At 45.9% G+C, this 17,158-nt stretch overlaps 1 protein-coding gene across 3 annotated transcripts; it reads right to left on the bottom strand.

The window, feature by feature from the left end:
• Positions 1-212: 212 nt before the first annotated feature.
• LOC106561623 (MAP7 domain-containing protein 2) lies at positions 213-15,786 on the bottom strand. 3 transcript variants are annotated; one of them, XM_045710963.1, is made up of 13 exons: positions 15,150-15,786; positions 11,883-11,972; positions 8,322-8,411; positions 8,110-8,204; positions 7,902-8,023; positions 7,594-7,790; positions 7,133-7,271; positions 4,331-4,532; positions 3,418-3,486; positions 3,164-3,221; positions 2,844-2,988; positions 2,459-2,748; positions 213-2,376 (listed from the first exon to the last, which is right to left on the bottom strand). In XM_045710963.1, exons 1-12 carry the CDS (start codon positions 15,385-15,387, stop codon positions 2,466-2,468), a joined length of 1,728 nt encoding a protein of 575 aa, XP_045566919.1. In that variant the 5' UTR covers positions 15,388-15,786; the 3' UTR covers positions 213-2,376; positions 2,459-2,465. The 3 variants fall into 3 exon arrangements, with proteins under 3 accessions (XP_045566919.1, XP_045566918.1, XP_045566920.1); XM_045710962.1 differs by having other exon boundaries at positions 3,382-3,486; positions 15,150-15,785; XM_045710964.1 differs by lacking the exon at positions 11,883-11,972 and having other exon boundaries at positions 3,382-3,486; positions 15,150-15,785.
• Between the last annotated feature and the right edge of the window lie 1,372 nt (positions 15,787-17,158).

The following is a 17,158-nucleotide window of genomic DNA, read 5'->3' as shown; positions in this document are numbered from 1 at the left end:
TCAGCTGATGTAAAAAAGGGCTTTATAAATACATTCGATTGATTGATTGACACAACTGTGGAAAGCATTGGAGGCAACATAGCCAGCATCCTTGTGGAACGCCCTTCAAACACCTTGTAGAGTCCATGCCCCAACAAATTGAGGCTGCTCTGAGGGCAAAGGGACGGGGGTATGCTGCTTGTGCTTGGTGTTTATAAACAAAGTCACAGACATGGCTTGATGACATTTTATTGTTGTTTTCAGCAGTTAGATCCATGCACCACGTCAAAAGTTATATATTCCACCAAGCTGCAGTGACAGTGTTAAGTGATTTTTAGTGAATAACATTCAGAACTTAAGTCTTAAGTTTACTTCATTTACCCTTGGGATACAAAGAAAGCATTAGATTATGAACGAGCACAGAAAGAGAGAGGAAGAGAGATGGACGGACTGGCTGATGGACGGACTGACATGGCAACTAAATCAAGAGTAAAGCGCACTGAAGACAGCAAAGATAAACAGACATTCCAGGCCTTTACCTACTCTAGTCCAGTAATTGAGATACAGCATCAACATTAGCCATTATAGACACTAGGCAGTGGCCATCCCTTCACACCGTTAGCTGGGTTGTGAGGAGTGGTTGAAACCTCACAGTACCCTTCAGGGGGAACTGAAACAGAGATTGAAACCGTGAGGGGAGGGCGCACACATGCTGACCTACACCCGCCCTGAGAGCAAAGCAAGGCAAGTGTTATAGTAAGATCGGTACAAGACCGTTACAGTACAGGAAGCATGTATGATTGGTAGAATTCCCAGCAGTAGTAGACAGCAGACTGTGAAGTGTCCTCTGTAGTGAGATAGATGTCCATGAGGTAAAGCCACAGTCATAGTGAATATAGCTGTTGACTGACTGAGTGATTACACAGACTGATGAGACACTGTAGGACAGGGTTCACTAACTGAATGTGCAGGCTTTTGTTCCAGCCCTGCCCTAATCACCGTCTTCAGTCTGGACCATGATTAGTGGACTCAGGTGTGTTACTGTAGGACTGGAATGAAAGCCTGCACAGCCAATAGCTCTAGGACCACCCAGTAGCTCCGAAGTTGGAGACCCCTGCTGTAGGTTGACTGCTAGTTGCTAGGACTGTGATTTGCAGCATATACAGTCCAGTCCAGTTCAGAGCAGAGGCAAGATAGAGAGAGCAGTATTTCCAGAAGAGTAGGGAGGAGTTTTTTCAGAGCTGTGTTACACGACCAGACAGTAACTAAACCACAGCTAGTGCACACACAGCGAGCCAATAACCCCCAGCCCTGCAAATAGCAAAAAATACAAGACTGTTCACAGTTTTCTTTTCTTTTTGCTTAGATTATAATAAGAATTGCTCCAGTGTTCCACGTATTTTTTTACGCACCACTAAAAATATGGCGCGTTGGTGGACAGAAGCGTATCAACTGAGGCCAGACTTTTGTCTTACTATACCATATCATCCACATCTGTAGATGAGTAGGTTTCTCCAGTTGCAGGATGCAAACATTTAGACTGGCTAGCTGAGTTCTACATAGCGATTGTAGACTCCTGGTGAACAGCAATACAGCGTGTCAGTGGTGCTGTGATGATCATAACCAACCACCACTAGAAACACTGACAGAAAGAAACTCCTAACGTAGTCGTTACAACAAGTAGGCAGACGCTGCCCCTAACCACTGATACAGGGTCAGATTACATTTTCATCTGCCCAAAGGTTAAGTTTATCGAGGGTTAGAATAATCTGATTCTAGATCTGTGGTTAGGTGCAACTTCTACCTAGAGTTACAGCTGTGTAACAGTATACAGTATATACAGGAGGAGGTGTTCTCCAGTGAAGGTGCTACAGGGTCAGTGTTAACCACATAATTAATGCTACAGGAGGATAACACAACCATATTACATCAGCCTCCAAACACTGACACACCTTTATACACAATATCATACAGCCAGGGCACAGAGAAAAAGCTTTACTTTACTGGGAGAGTATTAACCGTGTGTGTGTGTGTATGTGTGTGTGTGTATGTGTGTGTGTGTGTGTGTGTGTGTGTGTGTGTGTGTGTGTGTGTGTGTGTGTGTGTGTGTGTGTGTGTGTATGCACATGTCAGTGTGTGTTTACATAGGGGAATTCAGCTGTAGATGTGTTGAGTTGTAGATATAAGGGGGAGCCAGACATTGAGCAGTTGCTTTCTGTGGAGTCCAGGGGTACATGGGGAGGGTCTCTCCCCTGAAGAGAGGGGGGGGAAGGAGGGGGGGAGGTGCAGGGAGCTGGTCGCACTCTCTAGTTTTGGTGAGGAAGGAGGAGAGCAGAGACCCCCCTGCTGCTCCTAGCTTCTCTTTTCACTCAACAGCCAATAGTCCTATACAATACCCTGGAGAAAGAGGATAATGAATATTAGAGCAGAACTGCACAGTGTGTGTGATATGCAGTATGTGTGTGTGTGTGTGTGTTACCTGGTTACTAGACGTCCAGTTTGCCAGGGCTGAGGCTGTGGAGAAGCTGGGCGGACCTGGGGGAGGAGCTAGTTAAGGAGGCGGGGTTATAACCCTGTATCAGCAGGTTCTTGTTGAGGTCTCCCAGGGCTGCAGCACGACCCGGCTGCAGCCTGGGGTAGGGGGGTGTGTCTGGCAGGGCGGTGAGGTCCAGGAGGTGCTCCAGGGTTCGGGCGTTACTCATGCTGTTTAACGCCTCGCTGACAGGAGAGAAGTCCTGAACGATACCCAAGTCATCCCTGGACACAGGGCTGGGGAGACAGATACAGTATGAAATATGCCTGTTAACACATGGGATTGTGTGTGCGTGTGCATGCATGCGTGTATGTGTGTGTGTGCAGCTCACCTGACGTCCATAGACTGTACCCCGTCAGACAGCTCGTCCCCTCCACAGCTCTTTCTCTCCAGGGGGCCCAGCGTGATGAGGGGGGACTCATCCTGATCCAGCTCCCTGCCCTGCCCTGCCTGGCCCCTGTTCACATCACATACACCTGAGAGAGAGGGGAGGGGATTGGTCACACCTAGTAAGTAACTCAAAACCTGCATGCATTGATAGTCAAGAGTAACACAAAGTAACAATACAACCCTGTCCACCACACGGGGGAGCTCTAACTGTGCCCGATGCTGAGTCACCCTGCAGTATTTACTGTGTGTGTTTGTTTATACCTGAGGATGAGGAGTCCGTTTCACTCTTACGCGTCCTCTTCATGATCTCCTCAATCCGCTATGGACACGCACGCACGCGCACGCACACGCACACGCACACACACACACACACACACACACACACACACACACACACAGGAGTTTAGGGAAACAGCTTAATTGGCAACATATTCGGAGGTAAGGTGTGTGTGTGTGTGTGTGTGTATCTGTGTGTTAACCTTCTTCCTCTGCAGTCTCTCCTGCTCCTCCTGTACCTGCAGCAGTTCTCTCTCCTGCCTCTTCCTCTCTGTCTCCCTGTGAGCACGCAGACACGCCTCCTCTCTCTACACACACACACACACACACACACACACACACACACACACACACACACACACACACACACACACACACACACACACACACACACACACACACACACACAATTCATGAATTCCCTGAACTGATTATAATTTAGGAAGCTGTGGGTCAGATATAATATGTAGGATCAGAGAGCTAAAATAGGGAGTGAACTCACCTGGCTACAGTTTCCATTTCAAGGCTAAAAGCACAATGTGCCAGATAGAGCCATGTATATAAACCACATAGATCTGAACCTGCTAGAAACATGGCCTTGGAGAGGTCACATATTGACTATCTGTGACTAAACATCTTCGTCACATGCAGCAGTGATGCCCAATGACTGTATATATGAATGGGCAAAGCCATTGCATCGTGTGACACCATTCATTCCTATGAAAGACTCAATAGCGCATTGAAGCCAAATAGTTAAGATGGCGTCTCATGGAGACATAACATTCGCAGTTTGAGCTACTCCAGGAAGTGACGTTGCAGGCTAGCTCAGTGCTGCCCCTCTCATTGAGAAACTCCAATTGAAGGCCGACCGGGGTACTGCAGGCTGCCATTAGCAACGAAATTATCGTTATAACTTCTTGTGTGAATTTGGAATAATCTGCTCAAGGACACAAATATCGTGTATTAGAAGCAATCATTGGTACCAAATGTCGTTTTTTATTTACACAAAGATTCACCACGAGGATTGCCATTTTCCCATTCACAGTACCGCGGTTGGCCTTGAACTCCGTGGCTTCAATGAGAGGGGGCAGTCATTCTCCCCTGGTGATGCCTCATGGTGTGAAGTTTAAGCCCTGAGCCCTGACCCCTGACCTCTCGGTCCAGCTGATCCTGCATGTCTTTCCATCGTCTCTCCTTGGTCCTTCTCTCCTCCTGTTCTCTGCTCTTCCTCTCCTCCTCCCGTCTCTCTCTCTCCCCCTCCCGTCTCTCTCTCTCCTCCTCTGCTCGTTGTGCCTCTATCGCCTGCCGCTCCCGTGCCTCCTGCTCTCTCCTCAGCTCCTCCTCAGCTCTCAGCCTGCACACACACGCACACACACACACACACACACACACACACACACACACACACACACACACACACACACACACACACACACACACACACACACACACACACACACACACACACACACACACACACACACACACACACACACAGTAAATACACAATACTTAGCTTGATCTCCTTGTTCAAAAGACGCTTAGACCTTTTTTTTATATATTTTCAGTGGTATTGTTAACAAACACGCCCCCATAAAGAAAATGAGAATTAAAATCAGGTTCAGCCCCTGGTTCGACTGTGATCTTGCAGAGTTAGTCCACCTGAAGAATTCCATTTGACGAAAGGCTCGGCACACACATACTCAGGCTGACTGGCTCTCGTTCAGGCAAATGAGAAATAAGTGCACTCAGGCTATCCGGAAGGCCAAAGTTAGTTACTTTATGGAGCAGTTCTCTCTCTGTGGGTCTAACCCCAAGAAGTTCTGGAAAACGGTTAAAGACCTGGAGAATAAACCCTCCTCCTCACAGCTGCCCATGTCCCTTAATTTTGATGATGTGGTTGTTACTGATAAGGAGCACATGGCTGAGATCTTTAATCACCACTTCATGAAGTCAGGATTCCTATTTGACTCAGCCATGCCTCTTTGACCGTCCAACATTTCCTCATCTCCCACTCCTTCTAATGCTCCTCCCTCTTTTTCCCCTGCCCCGCTACAAAGTTTCTCCCTGCATGCGGTCACTGAGTCCGAAGTGTTAAAGGAACTCCTTAAACTTGACTTAGACCCTTTCTTCTTTAAGGTTGCTGCCCCTATCTTCCCCAAGCCTATCTCTGAACTTTTTAACCTGTCTCTCCTTTCTGGGGAGATTCCCATTGCTTGGAAGGCAGCCATGGTTTGTCCTGTATTTAAAGGGGGAGATCAAGCTGATCCTAACTGTTATAGGCTAATTTCTATTTTGCCCTGTTTATCAAAAGTATTGGAAAAACTTTCTTGATGTCTATTGTGTTCTCTCTGGTATGCAATCTGGTTTCCACTCAGTTTATGGATATGTCACTGCAACCTTAAAGGTCCTAAATGATGTCACCATTGCCCTTGATTGTAAGCAATGTTGTGCTGCTATTTTTATTGACTTGGCCAAAGCTTTTGATATGGTAGACCATTCCATTCTTGTGGACCGGCTAAGGACTATTGGTGTCTCTGAGGGGTCTTTGGCCTGGTTTGCTAACTACCTCTCTCAAAGAGTGCAGTGTATAAAGTCAGAACATCTGCTGTCTCAGCCACTGCCTGTCACCAAGGGAGTACCCCAAGGCTCGATCCTAGGCCCCACGCTCTTCTCAATTTACATCAACAACATAGCTCAGGCAGTAGGAAGCTCTCTCATCCATTTATATGCAGATGATATAGTCTTATACTCAGCTGGACCCTCCCTGGATTTTGTGTTAAACGCTCTACAACATAGCTTTCTTAGTGTCCAACAAGCTTTCTCTGTCCTTAACCTTGTTCTGAACACCTCCAAAACAAAGGTCATGTGGTTTGGTAAGAAGAATGCTCCTCTCCCCACCGGTGTGATTACTACCTCTGAGAGTTTAGAGCTTGAGGTAGTCACCTCATACAAGTACTTGGGAGTATGGCTAGTACTTGGGAGTATGGCTCAGCACATATCAAAGCTGCAGGCTAAAGATAAATCTAGACTTGGTTTCCTCTATCGTAATCACTCCTCTTTCACCCCAGCTGCCAAACTAACCCTGATTCAGATGACCATCCCACCCATGCTAAATTACGGAGACATCATTTATAGATTGGCAGGTAAGGGTGCTCTCGAGCGGCTAGATGTTCTTTACCATTCGGCAATCAGATTTGCCACCAATGCTCCTTATAGGACACATCACTGCACTCTATACTTCTCTGTAAACTGGTCATCTCTGTATATTTATAAAACCCTCTTAGGCCTCACTCTCCCCTATCTGAGATACCTATTGCAGCCCTCATCCTCCACGTACAACACCCGTTCTACCGGTCACTTTCTGATAAAGGTCCCCAAAGCACACACATCCCTGGGTCGCTCCTCTTTTCAGTTTGCTGCAGCTAGCGACTGGAACGAGCTGCAACAAACACTCAAACTGGACAGCTTTATCTCCATCTCTTCATTCAAAGACTCAGTCATGGACACTCTTACTGACAGTTGTGGCTGCTTCGCGTGATGTATTGTTGTCTCGACATTCTTGCCCTTTGTGCTGTTGTCTGTGCCCAATAATGTTTGTACTCTGTTTTGTGATGCTACCATGTTGTGTTGCTACCATGTTGTTGTCATGCTGTGTTGCTAGCATGCTGGGTTGTCATGTGTTGCTGCCATGCTACGTTGTTGTCTTATAGGTCTCTCTTTATGTAGTGTTGTGGTGTCTCTCTTGTCGTGATGTGTGTTTTGTCCTGTATATGTTTTTAAAAATCCCAGCCCCCTGTCCCCGCAGGAGGCCTTTTGCCTTTTGTTAGACCGTCACAGTAAATAAGAATTAGTTCTTAACTGACTTGCTTAGTTAAATAAAGGTTAAATAAAAAGTATAAAAAAATACACACATCCCTCTGCACATCCTTCTGACCCGACAAACACACACACCTCTCCTCCTCCTGTCGTAGTTTGTCCTCCTGTTCTTTCTGTACTCTGGCCAGACGCCGCCTCTCAGCCAACAGTCTAGACGCCTCCTCTGCATCCGTTGTCCCGGCAACGTTCCTGCCTGTGGGCGTACCTGGAGAATCTGTGAGGAGGGAGGAAGGGAGAGAAGGTGGAGAAGGTGAGGAGCGGTGGAGTAGAGGGGGAGTGGGGCAGAGACATAGAGACAGAGATGACTCTGGTGTACAGCAGACACTGATGAAAGCAGTTTTCTCTGAAGCGTTCTGTTGTCTCCTCTAGGGTGGCTCAGGTTGCACTCTCTCTCTCTCTTTCTGTCTATCGATATATATCTCTCTCTTTCCCTCCACCCCTCTCTCCTCTCAAGGGTAAAGCATATATCAGTGGTGAGTTCTGAACACACCCACGAGCACATGCAATCACACGCACACACACACACACATCCCTACCTGCAGCCAGGTCTCTGCTGCAGGACTTGGGGATCTTCTTCTCTGTTGCATCCGGCTTGGAGGACTTCCTCTCCAGGGTTCCATGACCCCTGGCCTCATGGTTGCCTTCGGTTACCGGGGGTCGCTGGCGGAGGGGGGAGGGAGGGTACTGTCCCGGGGAGCAGGGGGATTGGGCACGACTCTTAGTCGACCTCACCCTGTAATAACAATTCACTTTACTTGTATCTTTTATACTACGTAGTAGGTGAAGCTTCTTTACAATAAATATATATTATAATACAAAATAAAAAACAGGAAAACCAAGAAACCTTTTGGGCGTGCCCACTGCTTTGCTATTGGCTCTGGGGGAGGAGCTTCGGGTGGGAGTGGTCGGAGATTCGAGGCGTCTCATTGAAGAGTCAGTCAGACAGGAGGCGGGGCCTCTCTCTGTCTAAAAACACAAAAGAAGAAGTGAACGTGTGCTCAGAATAATAATGTAGTAATATAAATGCATGTACACACATCTATGGTACTGACTGTGGGTGTTCTGGGGGTCTTGTCCTCCGGGGGTCCATTGCTTGCCTTCCTGGAGGGGGAACCTTTGTAGGCCGGTCGCTGGGGGCTGGGGGATGCTAAATGAGGGGACACACCACACACTGCATTGTCATAGTAGGGCAGAGAGACAGACAACGAAGAGAAACACACAAGAGAGAGTCATATTATATACTGTTGCTTGGCAACACACATACCTCTTTCTGGTGAGTGCAGGGAGGCTGAAGAGTTGGAGAGGCGTTTAGTGATTGGCTGGTCCGGGGAGGGTGGTGTCAGGAAGTCACACACTGCAGAGAGATGCATGAGAAAGAGTCACCCCAGAGGGACAGGAAGAGGTAGGAGTCTTCTTACCCCACAAATACTAATACTACATTCATATTTTCTCTACCTTCCCTGAAGTGTACACTCGTTCACTTCCACAAATGGGGAGGGTTCGGAATGGACTGAAATATGGTGGAAACTCATATATGCATATGCTTATAACAATCTTCACATCAATGAGAGAGAGGGATGAGTGCACACTTTAGGGAGGAGGATAAAGAAAACAGGTAAGGTCAGATATGTCTATGTGGTTAGGGGCAACTTGTACCTGGAGCAACGGAGACACATCACATTACACACAAATCACAATTAACACAAATCACAATACACACACATCACATTACACACAAATCACATTACTCACCAATCACATTACACACAAATCACAATTAACACAAACCACATTACACACAAATCACAATTAACACAAATCACAATACACACACATTACATTACACACAAATCACATTACTCACCAATCACATTACACACAAATCACATTACACACAAATCACATTACAATGCACACAAATAGGAGACACACAATACACACGAATCACATTACACACAAATCACAATCCACACAAACCACATTACACACAAATCACATTACACACAAATCACATTACACACAAATCACATTACACACAAATCATAATACACACAAATTACATTACACACAAATCATAATACACACCAATCACATTACTCATGAATCACAATACACACAAAAAGGAGAAACACAATACACACAATACACACAAATAACATTACACACAAATCACATTACACACAAATAGAAGACAAACAAATCACATTACACACAAATCACATTAAACACAAATAGAAGACAAACAAATCACATCACAATACACATAAATCACATTACACACAAATCATATTACACACAAAAAACATTAGACAAATCACATTAGACACAAATAGAAGACACACAAATCACAATTCACACAAATCACATTACACACAAATCACATTACACACACATTACATTACACACATATCACATTACACACAAATCACATTATACACAAATCACATTACACACATATCACATTACACACAAATCACATTATACACAAATCACATTACACACAAACCACATTACACACAAATCACATTACAAATAAATCACATTACACACAAAAAGGAGACACAATACCAGAACATTACTCCGCAGTTATTCTTTTTTTAATATATTTATTTATATATTTAACCTTTATTTAATTAACTAGGCAATCCAGTTACGAACACATTCTTATTTACAATGACGGCCTACCAACAATGACGGCCTACCAACAATGACGGCCTACCATGGTTAGTGAACAACTATGCCACAAATTCACCAAAACATCCGACACACTGACCGGGCTTCAGTTTGACTTCCGTGTTGTATAGTAAGAGACTAATGTATGTTCCATCTACAGTGCATTCAGAAAGTATTCAGAGCCCTTGTCTTTTTCCACATTTTGTTACGTTACAGCCTTATTCTAAAATGGATTACATTGTTTTTTCCCCCCTCATCAATCTATACACAATAGCCCATAGTTCTCTGCAGATCCTCTCAAGCTCTGTCAGGTTGGATGGGAAGTGTCGCTGCACAGCTATTCTCAGGTCTCTCCAGAGATGTTCAATTGGGTTCAAGTCCGGGCTCTGGCTGGTCCACTCAAGGACATTCAGAGACTTGTCCTGAACCCACTCCTACGTTGTCTTGGCTGTGTGCTTAGGGTTGTTGTCCTGTTGGAAGGTGAACCTTCGCCCCAGTCTGAGGTTCTGAGCACTCTGGAGCAAGTTTTCATCAAGGATCTCTCTGTACTTTGCTCCTTTCATCTTTCCCTCGATCCTGACGAGTTTCCCAGGCCCTGCTGCTGAAAAACATCCCCACAGCATGATGCTGCCACCACCATGCTTCACCGTAGGGATGGTGCCAGGCTTCCTCCAAACGTGGTGCTTGGCATTCAGGCCAAATAGTTAAATCTTGGGTTCATCAGACCAGAGAATCTTGTTTCTCATGGTCTGAGAGTCCTTTAGGTACCTTTTGGCAAACTCCAAGCTGGCTGTCATATAGCTTTTACTGAGGAGTGGCTTCCGTCTGGCCGCTCTACCATAATGGCCTGATTGGTGGAGTGCTGCAGAGATGGTTGTCCTTCTGGAAGGTTCTTCCATCTCCATACAGGAACTCTGGAGCTCTGTCAGAGTGACCATTGGGTTCTTGGTCACCTCCCCGACCAAGGCCCTTCTCCCCAGATTGCTTAGTTTGGTCAGGCGGCCAGCTCTAGGAAGAGTCTTGGTGGTTCAAAACTTCTTCCATTTAAGAAGGATGGAGGCCTCTGTGATCTTGGGGACCTTCAATGCTGCAGAAATGTTTTGGTACCCTTCCCCAGATCTTTGCCTTGACACAATCCTGTGTCGGAGCTCTACGGACAATTCCTTCGACCTCATGGTTTGGTTTTTGCTCTGACATACACTGTCAACTGTGAGACCTTATATAGACAGGTGTAGTGCCTTTCCAAATCATGTCCAATCAATTGAATTTACCACAGGTGGACTCCAATCAGGTTGTAGAAACATCTCAAGGATGATCAATGGAAACAGGATGCACCTGACCTCAATTCAAGTCTCATTGCAAAGGGTCTGAATACTTATGCAAATAAGGTATTTCTGTTTTTTATTTTTTATATATTTGCTAACATTTCTAAAAACCTGTTTTCGCATTGTCATTATGGGGAAATGAGGGAGATAAAAAGTATTTAATCAATTTTAGAATAAGGCTGTAACGTAACAAAATGTGGAAAAAGTCAAGGGGTTTGAATATTTTGCCGAATACACTGTACACATCGATACACACGAATACACTGTATACATCGATACACACGAATACACTGTATACATCGATACACATGAATACACACACGGATCCTCTAGCACAAAGGAGAGAGTATGGTGTTATGTTAGTGTGTGTCTGAGTACCTGTCTCGAGGGGTGGGGGTTGTCGAGACTTCTGCATATCCTATCAGCTGTGTGTATGTGTGGTTAGACTGCTGCAGGCAGACAGGAAGTATATGAACTCTCTGTTCTGATTGGAAGGAGCTAGTGGACCCCGAGGACCAAAGGGAGACAACATGTGTGGTGAAAACAACCATATCCATATTCATGCACAGACCCCCCCCCCCCCCCATGGGCACACAGGGAGGCAGCAGAATTCACTACAAAACACACAATCTGATAGGACGAAGGATACTTGGGACAAAATAAAAAGAAATGCATGAACATTATTGTGAATACAGACACAATAGAATAGAATAGAATTCTTTATTGCCCTGAAAGAAGAATACATGTATTGAACTAGCAATACAAAGCATAACACACATGCAGCCAAACACAACAACTGCACACTAAAGGTATCAGGTGGTCTGTACCGTTCCTGGATTGGTTGGGACTGGCAGCAGAGGCGGGATAATGAGGCAGAGCTGAGCCAATAGCATGAGAGGGTGGGGTCTTAGGGTTACCTGTTAGCAGGTGTGGCAGAGCAGAGAAAACAAAGCATTACACACGCACCTGGGTGTTGCAATCCTACACACACACCTGAGTATAAAATGATACGTACATATGTACTGTGTACGCACACCTACACACACACCTATGAGTCTCTGACACAAACACAGACACACACGTGAGACCGGAGCCTGCATGCTGCAGCATCAACTGATCTCAGTTCAGATCTACCATCCATCTGCTAGTTGGAACACCAGTGATCTATAGTGATGGTAGAGATCAGTAATTAAAGAAGAATGGACAAAGGTGGTGATACTCCAGACTGTACCAGGGTTGTATTCACTGTAAGAGACACTATACAGTAAGATTCTATACCGTAGGATTCTATACCATAGGATTCTATACCGTATGATTCTATACCGTAGGGTTCTATACCATAGGATTCTATACTGTAGGATTCTATACCGTAGGGTTCTATACCGTATGATTCTATACCGTAGGGTTCTATACCGTATGATTCTATACCATAGGATTCTATACCGTATGATTCTATACCGTAGGGTTCTATACCATAATGTATGATTCTATACCATAGGGTTCTATACCGTATGATTCTATACCGTAGGGTTCTATACCGTATGATTCTATACCATAGGATTCTATACCGTATGATTCTATACCGTAGGGTTCTATACCGTATGATTCTATACCATAGGATTCTATACCGTATGATTCTATACCGTAGGGTTCTATACCGTATGATTCTATACCATAGGATTCTATACTGTAGGATTCTATACCGTAGGGTTCTATACCGTATGATTCTATACCGTAGGGTTCTATACCGTATGATTCTATACCATAGGATTCTATACCGTATGATTCTATACCGTAGGGTTCTATACCATAGGATTCTATACTGTAGGATTCTATACCGTAGGATTCTATACCGTATGATTCTATACCGTAGGGTTCTATACCGTATGATTCTATACCATAGGATTCTATACCGTATGATTCTATACCGTAGGGTTCTATACCGTATGATTCTATACCATAGGATTCTATACCGTATGATTCTATACCGTAGGGTTCTATACCGTATGATTCTATACCATAGGATTCTATACCGTATGATTCTATACTATAGGATTCTATACCGTATGATTCTATACCGTAGGGTTCTATACCGTATGATTCTATACCATAGGATTCTATACCGTATGATTCTATACCGTAGGGTTCTATACCATATGATTCTATACCATAGGATTCTATACCGTATGATTCTATACCGTAGGGTTCTATACCGTAGGATTCTATACCATAGGATTCTATAAGGTATTGTTGAAGAATGTGGTAAACTAGGTTTTCTACAAGAGGGCCTGATCCTCTACATCCGCCTAGGCCTGATGGATGGAGTGTGTGTGAATCATTGATGGAATTATAAATGCACCACAGAGTCTGGCTATTGCTCTGGTACTGCTCACTGATGGCAGTGGCATCGCTGAAAACACACACACACACACACACACACACACACACACACACACACACACACACACACACACACACTATACAAATATAAAATGTAATTGCAACTCCTATAATAACCTTATCCATAACACTGCCACAACAGCACGGGTAGACAGATTATGAGGGTGTGTGTGTAGAGAGACACCAACCCAACGATGGGTGTTTACATACGCAGTAAATATCCCCTGTCAATGTGTGTGTCAAGGTTAGATACGTATTCTAGGCCGCTGCTGGGAATCAGGCCTGTTTTCCTACACACTGATGCTCACCTCAGGAATAAACAACATCACACACACTGATGAGGGAGGGTTGCAGCACTTCACAGAAACAGCTGTTTCTGGAGATACCCAACACACACACACACACACACACACACACACACACACACACACACACACACACACACACACACACACACACACACACACACACACATCAAACACACACACACACACAGTATTCTTGAGCTAAATACACACCTGTAACAGCATGATTAAAGTGGCACAGATAGAATTGTCTTATCATCACAGAGTCATAATGCTGTTGGCACGCACGCACGCACGCACGCACGCACGCACGCACGCACGCACGCACGCACACACACACACACACACACACACACACACACACACAGAGAGACACACACACACATAGAGAGACACACACACAGAGACACACACAAGCCTTTCCCAAGCTGATGAGTTTAAGTCAAAGCGTTGTTCTCCCCTGCATTGCAGCCTCCACACCCTTTCCCTCTCTCTGTCCTCCCCACTCTCTCTCTGGTAACTGATCTTCCTCTCTCTGTCCTCCCCACTCTCTCTCTGGTAACTGGTCTTCCTCTCTCTGTCCTCCCCACTCTCTCTCTGGTAACTGATCTTCCTCTCTCTGTCCTCCCCACTCTCTCTCTGGTAACTGGTCTTCCTCTCTCTGTCCTCCCCACTCTCTCTCTGGTAACTGATCTTCCTCTCTCTGTCCTCCCCACTCTCTCTCTGGTAACTGATCTTCCTCTCTCTGTCCTCCCCACTCTCTCTCTGGTAACTGATCTTCCTCTCTCTGTCCTCCCCACTCTCTCTCTGGTAACTGATCTTCCTCTCTCTGTCCTCCCCACTCTCTCTCTGGTAACTGATCTTCCTCTCTCTGTCCTCCCCACTCTCTCTCTGGTAACTGATCTTCCTCTCTCTGTCCTCCCCACTCTCTCTCTGGTAACTGGTCTTCCTCTCTCTGTCCTCCCCACTCTCTCTCTGGTAACTGATCTTCCTCTCTCTGTCCTCCCCACTCTCTCTCTGGTATCTGGTCTTCCTCTCTCATCCCTCGTTTCTCTCCATATTGCCCTTTATCGCTCTACTCTTTATTTCAGGTGGTCTATCTCTCATCCTCCTGCCCCCATCATCTCTCTCTCGCTCGCTCTCTCCATCTCTCTTCTCTAGTTTCCTTTACCATTTAGCTGTCTTAAACTGTCCCCACCCTTTCCTCCATCCTTAATACATCCCATCACCCCCTCTCCTCTCTCTCTTTCTCTGTCCCTCTCACTCACTTCATCTCACACCTCCCAAACCACCATACCCTCCTATCAATCTCTCCCCTCCCCCTCTCCAGCCTGTCTCTCCCTTCTGTTTGACCCCCATGCTCCCCTCCTCCCCCCCAAGTGTACTTACCCTCTTCCCCTCCGGGTGGTCCTCCCCAGGTCCAGCGTTTAGGCCTGTTCTCCATAGGGTATCTGCTGTCCTCCCCCATCTGTCTGTCCCTCTCTCCTGTTCTCTCCCTTCTTCTCACCAGGGCCTCCAGTCTCTCCTGTTCGTTGCGTTCCAAAACGGGGAAAAATAGACACTCTCTCACCGAACCGTTGCTACGACGACGAGCACCCGGTGATGCACACAGAGAAGGCTGCGCCATGGTTACCAGTCACTCTCTCCTCCAAGTGTGTCGGTTTGTTCACTCGCTCACGCTGTCTGCTGCTCACTGATAAATGAACTAGGGCCTCGGCTTTCTCTATCTATCCCCCACCTCCTCTCTCTATCCCCTCTCTCTTTATCCCTCTCTCTGTCAGTGTCTGCTGCTCCCTCTAGGCAGCTCTGTTTCTCTCTCTCACTTGCTCACCCCACCCTTTCTGTCTCTGCTCACCTCTTTCTCCCTATATTGTCTCCTTCCTATCCCCTTTCTCTCTCTCTTTTTCCTTTTTCTCTCCTCCTCTCTCTCAGATGATGAGTCTATTTCAGAAAGCCAGACAGAGGGACAGCAGGTAACCTCCATTCCCCTCCCCCAACCCTCTGTTAACGACACCCCACTAAGCTCTCTCTCTCTCTCTCACACACACACACACACACACACACACACACACACACACACACACACACACACACACACACACACACACACACACACACACACACACACACACACACACACACACACACACGCATATATACACACACACATCATAGGGATATATACACACACACACATCATAGGGATATATACACACACAGAATGTGAATAGGGTGATAAAACAGGTTGCTTTTGTCACATGGCGGATGCTTTTTTTCCCGTTGAATTCTACACTCTCTCTCTCCCTCCCTCCCTCCCTCCCTGTATCTCTCCCCCATTCCTTCATCTGCTCAGTGACTGTATTTCTCTGGTGGGTTAACTCCTGCCTGTCTGGACTACTGAGATCTGTAGTAGAAAGAGAGACAGAGGCTCTGATGTCATTTACCGGAGACAGACACACATCCCCCTCTTTCCCTCTCATTTCAATCCGTCTCCTATACACATTTCAATTCACACGCATTACATAAACTGCTATAAATCTTCTTTGTAACTGTGTTGGGGAAAGAGCCAGCTGAGGTTGCAGTGTTCTCTGTGAGGAAGGGAAAACCCCACCTCAGTTTGGGAGAGGAAGAGGGACTCACACCAGGAGAGGAGAGGGTTAGGAGGGAGGCAGGGAGGAGGGGTGTGAAGACTGATGAAAGAGAGATGGAAAGAAAGAAAAAGGGATAAAGAGATACAGAGACATAGAGGGAAGCCGAGGGGAGGAGAGAGAGGGAGAAAGAGGGAGAGGGAGAGAGAGAGAGATAGAGAGAGAGAGGGAGAAAGAGGTAGGAGGGGCAGAGGGAGAGAGAGAGAGGGAGAGAGAGGGAGAAAGAGAGAGAAACACAAGCACAATGCAGTGCTATCTGGCCCTAAATCGACAGTACACCGTGGCTAACTATTTGACCATGGTTACTGATTAAAACCTTAGAAAAACCTTGAGAAAGTACAGGCTCAGTGAGCACAGCCTTGCCATTGAGAAGGGTAGACACAGGAAAACCTGGCTCCCTGTAGAGGAAAGGCTGTGCAACCAATACACAACAGCAGAACCAGAGACAGAGCTGCATTTCCTGACAAAATGTGAAAAATATAAAACAATTAGAGAGTGTCATTTCCCCAAATTTGAAACCCTTCTCAAGGTTTGAAAGACCTCTCTGATGAGAGTAGGCTACCAGTACTGTTGGGGGAGGACGCAGAGAGCTGTGGGTTGACAGCGCACCACATAGCTGCCTGCCATAAGTTGAGGGACAGTGTCTGACAGACCAATCAACCTACACATCTACTCTACTGTATGCTTATTGTTATTGTTCAATGTATAGTTATTTTGACACTTGGTTATTGTTGTTACTGTTGTCCCGTT

Source organism: Salmo salar, chromosome ssa29 (assembly GCF_905237065.1).
Source record: "Salmo salar chromosome ssa29, Ssal_v3.1, whole genome shotgun sequence".
Classification (NCBI taxonomy): Eukaryota; Metazoa; Chordata; class Actinopteri; order Salmoniformes; family Salmonidae; genus Salmo; species Salmo salar.
This window is presented reverse-complemented; position numbering and strand designations above follow the sequence as displayed.